This window comes from Perna viridis, chromosome 15 (genome assembly GCF_037379345.1).
Source record: "Perna viridis isolate PV_CMFRI_1.1 ecotype Kerala chromosome 15, ASM3737934v1, whole genome shotgun sequence".
Lineage (NCBI taxonomy): Eukaryota > Metazoa > Mollusca > Bivalvia > Mytilida > Mytilidae > Perna > Perna viridis.
The window spans coordinates 12,820,178-12,835,953 of record NC_142459.1 but is presented as its reverse complement, the minus strand read 5'-3'; the positions used below and the strand labels follow the sequence as shown (position 1 = coordinate 12,835,953).

Sequence of the window (15,776 nt, the reverse complement as noted above, 5' to 3'; positions counted from 1 at the left end):
AATGTCGTTACTGATAAAATAAATGTTGGACGATATATAAAATAGAACAAATAGAATAATACTAGAGTCAATCTATGTTCTTAAATAATTGTATAGTTTTTAGCATCATTTTGTTTGTGATTACGGCTAATTCTTCAATAAGAGTTTTTTTGTTATACGTTGTTAAAAATCTATACCTAGGTTCTGATTCGTGTTGGTACCAAATCCTCTTTGTATGCACCAACAGTTAGCAGTGTAATAAATGCAATATGAAAATGATGTTTTTGATGGACATGGAGAGAACAAAATACTAGTATGGAACTAGAATATGACCAATATCACTTTTAAAATGTTAGAAATATGCAGTACATTTCTTGGTATACTGGCAAGTATGTGACATTCTGAAACAGTTCATTATGTGTAGTATTGACCATTTGCTTTTTACTTTTACGTATCAAAATGTTTATAGGTGTCAAGCTTCACACCGCTGTAGTCGATTGTTTCTTCTCTTACTAACCGCTGCAGACAGGTCTTTCGATATTCGCGGACATTATTCGAATCAAACGTGGTTTGGCAATCGGATAGCGTCGTGTAAAATCATTAACTATTTCTCGACTTTTCAATATTCTTGAAATTTCTGAAAGGGCTGGCTGTAAAGGGAGTTCGGAATGTCAGACGCTGTTCGAAGGTTGTATAAGTGTTTGCATCAAAAGCAAAGAATCCGGTAAAATCCTCATTCATTAGTATTTTTCGGGGACAACTAAGTAGAAAGATAAGGCGCTTATTGCAGTAATTGAGTAATTGAGTGATTGGAAGTATTTATAGGAAGAATTATCTCGACTAGCTTTTCTCAAAAGTAAAGTTAATTGTTTGGCTTAGCATATTAACATATTACTGCGATTTCATTTAGTGTCTATTTTAATCTTGAGGATGAGTAATTAATTGAGATATTTCATGCAGCTGGTTCATAATAATCTTTTCAGATTAATATTAAGAACATTCAATTCTGTAAGATACAATTTTGCCCATTGTTTGGAAATGTATACAAGAAAAAAAGATCGATCCATTTGTCCATCATTCAACAACCGCAAAAATACCCTTGGCATTTAATTGTCTTTTTAAAATTTGTTTTAAACATAAAGGTCTGACCACGAAAGGTTTACCGTGCAAAATATTTGACCAAGCAAATCAAGAAAATAACAACCCGCAAAAAAATTATGTTTCGTATACAATGTTTTTTTTAAATGCGTAGGTCTAAGATGAATCTTTAAAACCATTTGTTTATATGTTTTTTTTAGATATAACACATGATCAGTAATAAAAAAAAAGTCTGTGTAACTATAAATTTTGATTGATTAAAATGCAAAACTCTTTTCATCCATACAAAATATTTTCAACTGCATACTTCCACAAAATGTCGAACTTGTCTTTCAATTGAGTTAACATGAAAGTAATTAATTTAAGGTAAAAAAAGAAAGTCTGAGTTATTACTCTACATTTATATGTTTATTTTTAGAGAATAAAAAACTCCATTTTTATACATCGATATACAGAGAAATTAAGCTGATTAAAATTTTGTTATGTGTAAAGTTTATTTTCCCCATCAAAAGATGACGTCATTTCTTCTCATCAGATTTACTGTTTGATTTTCGTAATGACAATAGGGCACCGTATCGTCTTGCAGATCCCCTTTGAAAATTGTTCTGTTTAAAAATCTTAAAATTAAACGTTAAAATCAACACTGGATTGACTGCACTGTTCAGAGGAGCAAAAGCATTCGGAATGTAAAAGAGAGCACAACCGGAAATCCCAACAAACCTGTTGTAGACTATAGAAAAACTGTATGGAACCCAACAGACAATAAAAGCTGGAAGAAAATAAAAACTTAAATGTACTACTATTATCAATATTCTCTGTCACAACACAGAGGAATTATTTATTTAAAATGTTATTTACACATTTTACCATGCATTATTTACACACTTTAACATTCACATTTTAAGATGAAACTAATTAAGAATGGAATAAGTGTCTATGAATATAAAATGTCTAATTATATCTTCTAATTAAATTAGTGCTATTTTTACTCTCCTGTAAATGGTAATCTAAGACATGGAACTATTTATAATTTAACTGTTATATAAATACTCATATGTTAACTATACAAAGTTGATTTCCCAAACAATATACACATACAATGTAATTTTAACTGTACAAGTAATACTGTATAAAAAGCCACTAAAACATGAACCTGTAGTCATGTTTCTTTTGTTTGTTTCATTTTGGTTGTTTTTTTTAAATATCATCATGAACAATCTCGTCAATTTGTTTTTACCAAAATTTGAATATATGCATTCTAATCTAACGAATAGGTAAATGTGGTATTTACTTACTTAGTCCGACGACTAGAGCAGTGATTATACTTCGTCTTTCAGCTTTCAGAATGGACAGAAACTGATTGTGGTTCACTGAAAAAAAAATAATGTCTTGATTTATCAGATTTCTGACATGCCTCCCCCTTTTTCTTGTTCAAAACCTCAAATCTTTAAATTTTCACAAAAGGTGATATCTTTGGCTTTAAATTTGTAAATACATAAATAAACAACTATGCAAGTACCTTCCTATACACATAGTGAATGAATTTACAAAGTTTCAGTGAAATGTGACAAGCACTTTTTTTTTTAAATATTTGATTTTTAAATAAAGGTTAACCAAGTTGTGCGAGCAAAAAAGTGACAATATTCTTCTTTCCTTTTTTGATTTTTGCTAAACACACAAGCCCAATTCCCACGAGATTATATTTTCAATTACGGTTCGCCCGAAATTACCTGCGATACATGTAACTTCAATAACAATTAATTAATTCATACATGCAATCATCTTTTCGAACCGTTTTAACCTCATGTTAAATTTTGTCCAGTATTTGGTTGACGAAATTTGTTTCCCTTGATTGATAAGTACATGTGAAAACTATATTTATCTGTTTGAATGCCTTTGATAAAAAATGTTTATTACTTAAACCTAAACCAAAATTATTATATTTCATTCAGTCATATTTAACGAAAAACAAGGAAGGTCCTTGTAGTGTACCTATAGATTAATTTGTGGTAAGTTGATGAATATGCTAAGTATACATTTCCGCTAGGTGGGGCTTGTGTAGAACAAAATAATTTTCCTCATTCTAATTTTAAACGACTACTCTACAGTAAGCAAAAAGGGGTCTATTCTGCTTTTTTTTGTTTTGTTTTTTGTATCGCACCTGGTTTACTAGAGAATGTAAAATTACCTTTTGTGTGTATCCGAACAATATAGGCAATAAACCCATACACGGAAGCTAGAATAATAGCGGGTATAAATGTCATTAATGTCATCTGTATAGGCAAATATATCTGGAATAAGAATTAAATGTTTTAAAAAGACTTACGTTCACAAACGAATTTTACTACATATATACTACCAGAAAGATATCTGTGATAACTGTATCGTAACTTAGTTGTAAACATGTTCAATTTAATCATACATCTAATCGTTTCGCCTAAGAATATTAGCATCGATGACAAAGTTTAACGAACCAAATGAAATGTAAATTTAATGTAAATAAAGTCTTGATAGTTTCGGTCTCAAGCAACAGCAACATTGATGTGATGTAATTTGTGTACAGTACATAATAAACCCTCATCACTCGTATTGCTAAAATAGTTTTAATCATTGATAAGGTTTAATGTTGCAAATCTAAGACCTTTTCATTGAGAATGTAAAATGGCGATATCATTACACAACTAAAGCATTTAACTTATTATCACAGCTACTTCAATATTTGTCTTGATTAATTTGAATTTGAATACGAATGAAAATCAATGTAAAATTTGAGACAAAGGAAATTATGCTTGGATTTGCTTCTGGAGAAAGATTTAAGGCATTACGACACATAAGTTATCCTTATATTTGATAAAAAACAGCAGAAATATTCGATATATAATGACGTACATCTCCGTATTGTCCCCTGAAGAAAGGAGTACACCAGACTTTCCCTTTATGAGTCTTGATTCCACTATTGAGGTAGGGCAAACTAAACACTGCAGCCAATATCCACGGAAATAACACCATTCCGTATCTATTTTTTCTATTAGTTCTGCCAGGCCATAATGGCTTCCAAAGTGCAAATAAACGGTCATAACACAATGAAATAAGAATATAAGTTGATGCAAAAAGAGCAACTTGTTGGGAATATAAAAATCCCCGGCAAGTGTGTTCCCCATACGTCCAATCTGTAAGCAACTGAATTGTTCTTGTAAAGTCGTGCAGTACTGCAACAGCAAAATCTGTATAAACGATAGTTAAAACCTTGTAAATGGTTTATAAAGCGATAACCTGATTAGGAAAAAAAAACAAGAAACAGTATCTTTTTAATAATATAGAACCGTCAGAAATAACAAGACAAAAATTGAACCAGAGTATTTATTACAAAAAAAAACAAAGCTGCTTGGATCGATTAATTGAGGCAAAAGATAAGTTTTACTTCATCTACAATAAATCATCAATGTTAATGATTTGAAATTATGTACTTGTGGAAATGTTGTCTTACCAACAACGGCTAGGTGTAAAATTAAAAGAACTATATTCGTTTTCTTTCTTCGTCCAATTAGAAGCACAATGACTGTTCCATTCAGAATAAACGTGATGACTCCTTCAATGAAGGTGATAAATCCGGCAACTCGTATCTGTAAAAAAATCTCTCAATAAATGCATCGCATACCGTTACTTTGAATATTGCAAATTCGAACGTCAAATCAATATTTCGACACATTTTCGAAAACATCATAGTTATCACCATTCAATTGCGATAGTTGAACATACCTGTGAGAAAATAACATTCAAAAATTAATTGGTAAGCTAACAAATGAAGAATTAAATTTTGACTTGATGCACGCCAGAAATTTACATTTGATCAAACAACGGATTTTGCGTAAAATAGCAATAATTCATGACCAAAATCTTGCAATAGTTATTCATGATCAATACAACTTTACAGATTGTTTGTTATTTTATTTGTTTAAAGCAAGATATTGTAATTTTGTATATATATATATATATATATATATATATATATAAACGTCTCAGAATGTGACGACTCTATTCGCTACACTGCTCCATCGGATCAAATTGATACAGAAAAGATAATTTTAACTTATAGAAAAGCCTGAAAAACGACGTTGGAACTGTTTAATTTGCGATGCAATTTTTGGTCGTTCCACTGCATGCTCGACATCTACAACAATATCGCCTGCATAAAGTCCAGCACCCTACACCACTTGCCCAGCTAAGCTATATAAAAGTATGGGTTTCGCTGGGCGGTTCGTGCCTCCTTGTAGGATTTATCTAGCGCTGTAACTTACCACATGATGTATGGTTGTGCGGGACAGCTTATCTATGTGTTATTGTGTAGGATAGTATATATCTTTCATGTATACAATGATGCATGATGGATGCATATGTTTTGTAAACGATTAAAGACTACGATAATGTGCATGTTTCTTTTCTTTCATCGATTGACGATAAAAAAATGGAAATTTCAGATGGGAAACACTCTAAGAAAAACATTTTCCTCATTATAGAAAAGTTGACGACAATAACATAAACTTTGGTTATGATGAATATAAAATTTTACAAAAGTCGGCTATAAACAGATTTAATTATTTTACATCAACTGATGTTTGTATGTAAATTAAATGTGCATAGCTAAAGTGATGTCAAAATCTAAAAAAGCTACAGGACAAATATGAATTTATGGAATTGAGAAAACATATGCAAAGACTAGAAGCATTTCAGTTTTCAAACAATCAGTAATAGTATCCGAATGACTTACCTCGTTTTCACATGACACTTCAGAATTGTTACCATCTGTCACGTTCATTTTGAATGCTTACACATGAACAATTCCTTTGTTGAATATTTTTTTTTTTATTTCAATTAATCAGTCGAATTCCACAGCGGCACGTGACCTTTTAAAGACTCACAATATATACAAAATCTACATTACTATTTCAGTGTAATTATTTTCACCTTGCTTTTATAAGAGATCAACTTAAAGTCGCCGTTCATAAAAAGAATGTTCCTTAAATATGAAATAATGTAATTACTCATTTAAGGTTCCATTCTTATTCAACGTCCAATTTCTCATTTCGTTTTATAAAGACGTTTGGTACACTTGTAAAGAACACATGATTACAGAATTAAGTCTGCATTATCGATCAGTGGTTCATAACTATAATAGCAAACTCGCATTCTCTATCTCCCGGTAAAAAAATATTTTATTAAATGTTCCAGTTTATCTTTACGCCATTTAACTAGGTTATGCTGATCTTGTTAAATAAGAAATTAAGTAAGTCTAAGTCACGTATATCATAAAAAAACCATCTGATTTAAATATGAAACATAATTTGATGTCCTAAATAGATTACATGTATAATTTCATTTGTAACATATTCAGTTGTATTAAAGAACTCTCGACAGATATTTCAAGGAATCACGTGACCAATTTAGAGCAATTTAGAGCAATCATACTACAGACCGCAACATACATTTTATACACGTTTTTGTCACTGATAAAGGCTTCACTTTCATCGTGGTTTTCAAATAATTTGAACTCAAACACTTTATTTTAATTAGGCACAACTAATGTCCAGGTTTGCCAATACCATGTTCTGCTTATAAAGGAAAAGGTCAAATTTTATTCTGCTTTTAAATAGCAGATATAAATTGTTTCAGAATGGGAAGGGTAACAATACAGATGTCATATAAACTTGAAGATTGCATTGTAATTTTATACAATTAGATGTAATTGTGCAATCAGTTTCATTTAATATGATATTTAAGTAGCAGTCTTTATAAAAATCAGACAGAAGGTGATTCATTTATGTTAAAAACCCACCAAATTCAGTTTTGTTTCTTGTTCAGAGAAAGTTAGTGATCATACAACCAGTCTTAGTTTATCATTTGCTTGTTGCGCTTTGGACATAAAAATTACATAGATAGTACATGAAATTTGCACTTTGTAAGAGTTGTTGTTCTTGATTCGGCTTGATTTGGTTGATTTTAGTGTGAGATGAACGCATGATTTTCTAAAAAGTGCAACTCTGAATGAATAAAAGATTGTAACAGTTGTAATATGAAAGTATAGCATATGTAGACCGAAAACAAAAAACAAAGAAAGAAAAACATCGGTTGTTTGGTGGATTTTTCTTAACCATGAACCACTTTAACATTGGTAGTGTCTAAATTTTACGTGGACTGGTACTTGATATTATTAGACATGTACATATTCTCTAGTGAACTTCCCGAGCAATATACCAGTTATAATTACAAATACTCTCGGAATATAAAACTTAATATGATACTTATAATAATTATTACCATCCAATTTCCAAAGTTATATATTCTTTTTCGAGAGGGGTATTACGACTAGAAATCTCTGTAGTTGCGCCTATCTTTTACGAGTATATCACTATATTGACATCGCGTCAGTGATATAATTTACGAATAATTGTTTTTTTTTTAATTTTTATTTATGATTGTTTCAGTAATAACATCTTTTTTTTCAAATGAACTGGATTAAAACCTGTTGTCAGATCACTTGATAGAAGGAATGACGATTTTGTGCTGTTCAATATATTGTTAAAACAAGTTACCATCTGTTTGTACAGAGTAATCAAGGGAACCAATGTTATAGCAGTAATAAAAATGTAACCCAGGGACAAAGATCGGACACGGAAAACAGACATACACAACAAAGAACATGAAGTATATAAAATCATACATATAAAGTAAAAATTGCAAATGAGTAACTCGGACTCCACTAGAAACTTAGAGTATGGACCAGATGTACCGGTAAGGTAAGCGTCCTCTGCTTTGCTAGAAACACCCGTCGAGTTGCTCCAGTACATTTAAAAACCTGTTTATTGAAATGTACACGGAAACACTAAATTATCATTGTTTAAGAAGCTGGTGTCGTCGAGTTCTGGAATATCTTATGTGTAAACTATGATCCTACATAGCGCGTTTTAAGAATTCTTATTATGCCCTCTATTATTTGACGCAATGCATATTTTTATGTGGTCTAGGAAATTGGCTAATGACACTGACATGTGCTGATGCAGTTGTACATGTCATCCAGCTCATCGAAAGATACAACTATCACTTATACGAACAGTCTGGGAAAAACTGTCTAGTACGAAATACCATATGGTGTGCAAATGCATTTTCCAAAAACGCAAATCCTGACCTATAATGCTTTTCTTAGTTGTGTTAAGTATGCTTATCTAGATAAAAGTAGATAAAATGAAAGCTACTACGAAAAAGTAAAACTATATTTACGAAGGCCAGTATTCTTTGTAATTGACATAATATCGCTTAATTTTGTAAATGTATTATGCTCGCCAGCGTACAACTGTCAAAATAAAATTTGCTTATATGCAGTGTTTACACGAAAACCAAAGAAATCGGGAAACGGTATATTTCTTTATATAATCATTTTGAATGATACAAAAACATCAATTGTGTCAAAATTAATGATGAAGTTAGTATTATATCGTTTATAAACCTGTATTATCAAAAAATATATATTAATGAAGTGATAAAAGATGGGAAGTTTTTCCCATTAAATTATAACATACTAATGGAAAAATATGAATGTCAAAAATTGTAAAGTTAATTGACTTTACAATAATGAATTATATTTATGTTATTTCTTACACGATAAATCATTTACCCAGTTTTCAGTTGCCTAAGTCTTTGTCCAGTTTTCATTTTTGTTTTGTATTTTTGATTTTTTTATCTTGTGTCTGTCCTTTTATTTGTTTGTTCTTTAAATGTTTTATTGTGTTTTGCTTATTTATTTTGTTCAACTCGAAAACAAACTTTTAAAACAAACATCGTAACATAGATGCCTATTGGTTTTTCAAATGTGGAAAACACTTCATTATGAGTTCAGTTTTTCAATTCACATGGAAATATATAGGACGGTTATGATTCTTTATAAAGTCTTCCTCAATAAATGACGTGTTCTCGTTAAATAATCCTAGTTTTTGTGTATTTGATACATCACATTTATCCCAAAGAACTTGAGATAAAGGATACAACAGACAGTGTGAAGCCAGCCTCATATTTTGATCTATACGTAGAGATCAATGGCAAATGAAAACTATTGATCAAACTTTTCGACAAACGTGATGAATATTCATTCAGAATTGCAAATTTCCTTTCATCTGTGGCAACATCCTTTCAGCAACTGCGTATGAAGTTTCATATCACAACTCATACCTTATGCCAGAGCCTGCCAAAACTTAGCAGATTTTTTATATCGTTAGACTTCTTACAATGAGGCTTCTGGAACAAGATTATGATGCTGTAAGATTGAAGTCATCACTACAGAAGTTTTATAGTCGTCGTCATGAACTCGTGGATCGTAACCGTGTATCCATCGGCACCATGAAAACTGATTTGTTCAACGTGTCATATTTTTTCTTTCCTCTTTCGTCTACCCTGGACTTGATTTTTATTAACAGCTCGGCTTGAAAAGCAGAGGTCGCTTACCCTACCGGTGCACCTGGTCCATGCCTCCAGTTTTTAATGGAGTAGGAGTTGCTCATTTAGTTTTGTTACTTTGTATGTATTATTATATTTACTTCACGTTCTTTGTTGTGGTCGTCTGTTTTCCATTTATAAGCTTTTTCCCAGGGTTACATTCTTTTGATATTCCGCTAGAATCTTGGTTCCCTTGATTGTTTTTACAAAAAATCGAATGAAACCTTTCCATGTATTTTTTTTATCAGATAGGGAAATTTTATGTATTAAGTTCATATAGGTGTGTATTGAAAATAAAAGTAAACAAATGAGAACTAATTAATCAATTATTTATCCGTTTCTAAAGATTCTATCATAAAAAATGTGCCACAATTTTGCACTTGATCACATAAAATGTAATCTGTCTTTATTCAACCATGAATGAAAACCCGAAAACCTCTACACATTTTGAAGTCTCTTTTTTTTTAATTTAAACGAATTTGAAACTGTAAATCAAACACCTGTCTTTGAAACACTTGTTTCTGTCATATTTTTACTGTTTTACTAGAGTAAGCAATTAAGGATGTAGACCTAGGGTAAGGGCAATAACTCTTGCAAATTATAGGAGCTTTTCTTTTAAACATTTCCATCAATCTCATGCAAGCATCAAAGTAACTTGGACTGATTTCTCTCTGTTCCACAGGAAAGCTTGAAAGGTTTTGGTGAAATTAAATATATTCACACATATCACTCATTTCAAGAGTTACGTCCCTTACCCAAGGTCTACCTCCTTAAATGAGCATTTGAACATACAGCAAAGCAAAGTAAAACGTGTCTGTTTATTCATCGTTGCTTTTTGAGAGTATGTTCATATCGTGATGGGACAGAATGATATAGTTGTGGAGTAATGAAATAATAAGCAGTTTCCTTTTTTCTCTTGTTTATTACATATCTGGTGCAATATACATGTCAGCCTCAACCGTCTGGTTTCATTAACACTGGATATTGCTTTGACAATGAAGATTTTGTTTATAACATCCTAATCACCTGGCAGATAATCAAATGCCGTGGAAGTAGAAAGCTTGTAGTTTTGTTTTGATCCTATTTTTAGTTATCTTACACTAACAAAGAGACGGTTAATTTGTTATTACAGTTACGTTATATTATCAAGTAAGATGATCAAATGTCGTAGAAGTACATTGAAAATTACGATTCCGTTTGCCTTTATCTTTATTGATGTCTCCAGGTTATGCAGTGTGTTTTTCAAAGAGAAAAAAAAAAGTACGATTAAAATGTTATTATTTTGTGCCTCGTAAAATTGCTAGAAAATGGCAATAATAAATCAACTTCGAGGCCATAATGCACTTACAGAGTAACCAAACTTATAATCAAACTCTTGGCAAAATTGAAAACAGTATGATAAAAAAAGAAAAGTTCATTTAACAAATGACCATATGAAGACTTCTCCTAAAAAAACAAAAACAAAACAAAACAAAACAAACAAACAAACAAACAAAAACAAACAAACAAACACAATAGGAAACGGAACTAATTTCGGTAGTGGTATTACCAATGAAAACGGTAGGATAAACTAGGCTTCATATCGTGTTAACCTCCCATTATGTTGAATGTCCCCGTGTACTACAATACAAACAGGCAGTTATAAAGTTGTCATATAAAAAGAACTTTTTGAGTATCGCCAACTGATATCTATGTCTTTCAGAACTTGCTCAAAGCTCTGTTTACACTTCGATATTTTGATAACTGCTGCAGGTATTTAGTGGTTATGATTTAAGGCATACGCAAGTGCATTTGTTGTATTTTCCATAACCGTTCTTTATCCATGTTGGAATCCAAATAATTATTTTACTTAGAGTTAAAAATAAATAAGAAGGAAATGGTATATAATATTATATTTCTATTGATATTGATCCATATTTATAAAAAGACTTGAAGTTGAATGGAGATGATGAAATTGTTCTAGGCAAATTTTTATACTGGCTTTGATTTTAACGAAAGATTTTGACACTAATTGAAAAAAAAATGAGGCAGTTAAAAATTTAAATAGTGGACAAAGTCCCCATGATGTTGCAAAGGAAATGATTTTGGAAAAACATAAAATTATTCAAATTGCTTGAAGAAAAGCTCGATAAACCAGAAAATATGTTTCTTCATCCAATTATGTTATGTTTGTGCCTTTATTTAGCAAGAGAAGAAACCGATAATGAGAATGGTTCTACCTGTATAATGCTTTTAGCAGAAATTTTATCAAATGTGTGCATTTAAGAGAAATACATTGTAATCAATTTTTATTCAAAATGTATGCAAGTATGCCATATAACAAGATATCTTGTTTATAAGGAACTTACGTTGACATTTTTTTAAACATGCATTGTCCCTTGTAAATCTGAACTACACAATTAAAGAAAAGGCCGAAGGACTTTGTTTTTGTTTACTTCTGAAATATAATTGAACGAGATGTAGCAAATGTTTTATTGAGAAGGCCGATAATAATTTGAAACTACCGCAAAAAAAACAACAAAAAAACAAAAAACAAAAGAACAACAACATGTTGTAATTCACGAAAAGGAAGTATAACGTGCACACAGAATAACATTAATAAAATACACAAGATAGACACCCTGAAAAACCGGGTGAATCTCGAAATAATAAGATCTCGACATCTTCACTTATACAGTTTATAACCTTTATCTTTTAGTGAAAACGGTAGTATTTATTTTCCCATAGTCGACAATACTAAACTTTTCAAGTTTTTCAGTAATTTCTTATTAAAACTAGAACTCAAAAACCATTTTTGTTGTAGAATTTATATCCTGAGATCAAAAAACCACCATGGGAATAGATGTTGACCATCTTTTGTTTCAACCACCATCAAAAGTCTGAAGCTATCGGAAGTTTTTCAGTTTGTTTTTTTTTTTTGGTTCCGCACTCGTTTGTAATAGGCAGTCTTTTTAGAATTCCGTAAACTATGCAATTTGAAGGATAAACAAATAAACTTAATCTTTTTTAAACTTCAATCATTTAAGAATCTGAGAGAGAAAAATCATCATTACAAACTTTATCAGTACACCAATCTGTCCTTTCTAAGTTCTACTATCGTTCATCTAAATAGTCAACCTAATGCAGGAAAATAAATACTACTATTTTCCCTTCATAAGCGAAAAAAGGTTTTGTAATAACATAAACCATACAATATATATTGATGTAAATAAGTTAATACTTGATGTGTTGCCATATCGAGCCCTTAAAACAAAATGTAATTTAAAATATGCTTATTGAATTATGACATACCCGTTATTTCCCCTTTAACACTTATTTTGCTATATTGTTATTTTCGGTTTTTGTTTTTTGCTTGTTTGTTTGTTTGTTTGTGATTTTATTTATTTTTGCAACTACACATCACTAATAAAACTAGTTTTACAGACTAGATATTTTGTGATTTTCTTCCGCTTTACAGAGGAAATCCGATTTTTCAAGTCCGGATTTTTTTCTGCTACCGTTATTTTTTGCCGTGTGTTAACTTCTGCTTTTGACAGTTTCTGATTTTGTGGTCGGTTCCGTATAACCATTGCTTTTTTTAGTCACGGAACTAAATATTTACCTGATTAAGTCTATATTATTGAAATGGTCGATTTTTAATGTAATCAATAATAATAATAATAATAATAAAAACAAAACAGAATAAAAATATCAAAATGACAACAAATGACGCAAGTGTACTTCCATTCAATGTCTTCACCAACGTGTCTTCCGTTGTCTATTGACAAGTTTGTAAGAAATTAAAATGCCGAACATATTTTTTTGGATAAACATTTCCTTTTGATGTGATTTTTTGTCACAATAAATATACTGTGTAACAGACCATTAATACCTTACATCAAATACTCTGCATTTATTAATCTTTGCTCTCCACGGAAATGATGAGTCGGCTGAACATTAAGATGTAGCACTAAACAATTTTATACGTAAGATAAAAAGATATCAGTAAATGTATCACAATTATGTAATAGATTTTCCGATATTCGGTAAATTTAGTTACTAAGATGTCTTTAGATAAACTTTATTGTTTGAAATGAAATATTTTTTTATACACGATATTGATTAGTTTCAAATTTTACAAATTAAAACATTTTTGTTTAATATTTCTGTTCGTCTTTACAAAATCATTGAAAATCCATTTCCTGTCCTGCGAAAAAAAAATATTATGTTACTTAATTGTTTTGCTCATGATATTTCTTATTTAGAAAGAACGAATCAATGATAGTGCAAGCATCGAAGGCTGAACAGCTGAAATACAGGTAAAGAAGTAAATCATCTTGGTTACGACAATCAGAGTCAATAGTATTACCATATAAACATTTCCTGTTGTATTATTTCCTGATACTTTTACTACTTTTTTTCAAACGATTTACGACTATATAAACGTGTTTAATGCGTATGTATAGTTTAACGAATAACTGAATTGCATATCATTGAAACATTGACACCCCACTTAGATTTGGTATTTAATGTTATTATTATCCACTACCACTTATTGTATTGGTAATGTTAACCTATGATATTAGAGTGCAAGAATTATTGGCTTCGTGGGGGTTATTTAATGTTTATATGAAGTGTCAGGATTCTTCTCATTTGCTCGATTTAAAAAAAAATGTGGTTCACATGTATGTATGAATGTCGCTCTTTAGCACTATTTTAAAAAACTTTGTCACTTTCCCATTCCTTTCGTCTGCTAACTGTTCTTAAAGTACTGGTAATTACACATTTAAATACCGTCTTGGTTTACACTTATCATTTAAAAAAATATCTCAGTATTGAATAAAATTAAAGTAAAAAAAATATCCTCTTGGATTACATTAAACATTTCAAAAATATCTCAGTATTGAATAGGACTTAGATTTTATATTACAATTTAGGACCAAAACTTGACCTTAATAACTATTCGCGATTTCCTTAAAACAACTACTCACTAAATCATTATTAAATACTCACTTCAGTCGAACAAGACAACATTTGTATAACTTTTGTAATTGGGAAATCCAAACCTTCCCTCTTCAGATGATGTAGCAATTTCCGACGTTTCGTTCACCTACACCTTCATTTAAGACAATTCATATCCGTTTTATAGAAAACATGGAATTATATTACGCAACATATGATAGATCACCTCCTGTTTGATTTTCATCAGACCGCTACTTAACCATAAGTTCGATACTAGTGTTATTACCTTCAATTACTAGGAATTGATTATACAACCTACTTGTTGTGAAATATCGAAGAAAGAAGACTGATTGGTGATTAATTAATGATATTAACCTTTAAAACGTTTTCTCAATATCTTTATTTGGTCGAAATATGCTAGTAAGTAATTATGCAAACAGTATGTGGTACATGTACATATACGAACCGAAAGTATTGATGAACTGAATGAATTCTCGCACCACACTATATATTTTGAGTACTAACGGATCTCAGTGCAGCCGATATATGGTACTTCTGAATAAATTCTCGTCCACACAGTATGTATTGATAGCTAATTAATCTCACAGCAACCGATGTTTGTTTTCAGTATTTCTGAGTGATCTGTGAAGAAAGCAACCGGTATGAAATATATTCGACAATAACACGTTGATAAACAAAATCGAACCTGTGGCGTATATTGCATGCATGTGTGCTTTTATTTCTCTATTCCTTCACTAATATCACTTCATCATTTTGTAATTTTCAACTGCGACATTGCCTATTATTTTTTCAATTCCAGATTGAAACCTGCATATAACTGACTGCATTCTAATGACGAAATTACACTCCTTCGAGACAAATCTTTTTCGGATATTCATTGATTTAATGATCTTTACTTGTATTTTATTTGTTATGCTTTAAGCTTTTCAGTCATTGGAATTAAACATCATATCAATATTTAAATGCAATTATAATATGTGATTGATAGTAAATGCGTATATTTGAGGCGAAAGTGACCGCGGAGTGGACGCGTCAGTGAACACGGAATAGAAACGAAAAGGAACGCCTATGATAGATACTTTCACTTTGAACGCGAGTTCTCTTAAAAGTTGTACTTCAGGCGCACTTAATGTTTATTAAACGTTAATTGAGCGTTCACTTGTGATAATGTTTGGTCTATACACAGCTGTATATGAAGGATTGTCCTGGAATTGGGAATTGAAAGAATATGGTTTTTTTTCTAAAATAGGATG

At 30.8% G+C, this 15,776-nt stretch overlaps 1 protein-coding gene across 2 annotated transcripts; it reads right to left on the bottom strand.

Annotated features, from left to right (window-relative positions):
• Positions 1-1,476: 1,476 nt before the first annotated feature.
• Positions 1,477-15,364, bottom strand: LOC148596980 (oxytocin receptor B-like). Of its 2 annotated transcripts, none has more exons than XM_088563861.1 (6): positions 14,554-15,364; positions 4,565-4,700; positions 3,967-4,301; positions 3,266-3,368; positions 2,373-2,447; positions 1,477-1,846 (listed from the first exon to the last, which is right to left on the bottom strand). In XM_088563861.1, the coding sequence occupies exons 1-6, from the start codon at positions 14,572-14,574 to the stop codon at positions 1,596-1,598; spliced, it is 921 nt and encodes a 306-aa protein (XP_088419987.1). In that variant the 5' UTR covers positions 14,575-15,364; the 3' UTR covers positions 1,477-1,595. The 2 variants fall into 2 exon arrangements, with proteins under 2 accessions (XP_088419987.1, XP_088419986.1); XM_088563860.1 differs by lacking the exon at positions 14,554-15,364 and adding an exon at positions 5,846-6,671.
• Between the last annotated feature and the right edge of the window lie 412 nt (positions 15,365-15,776).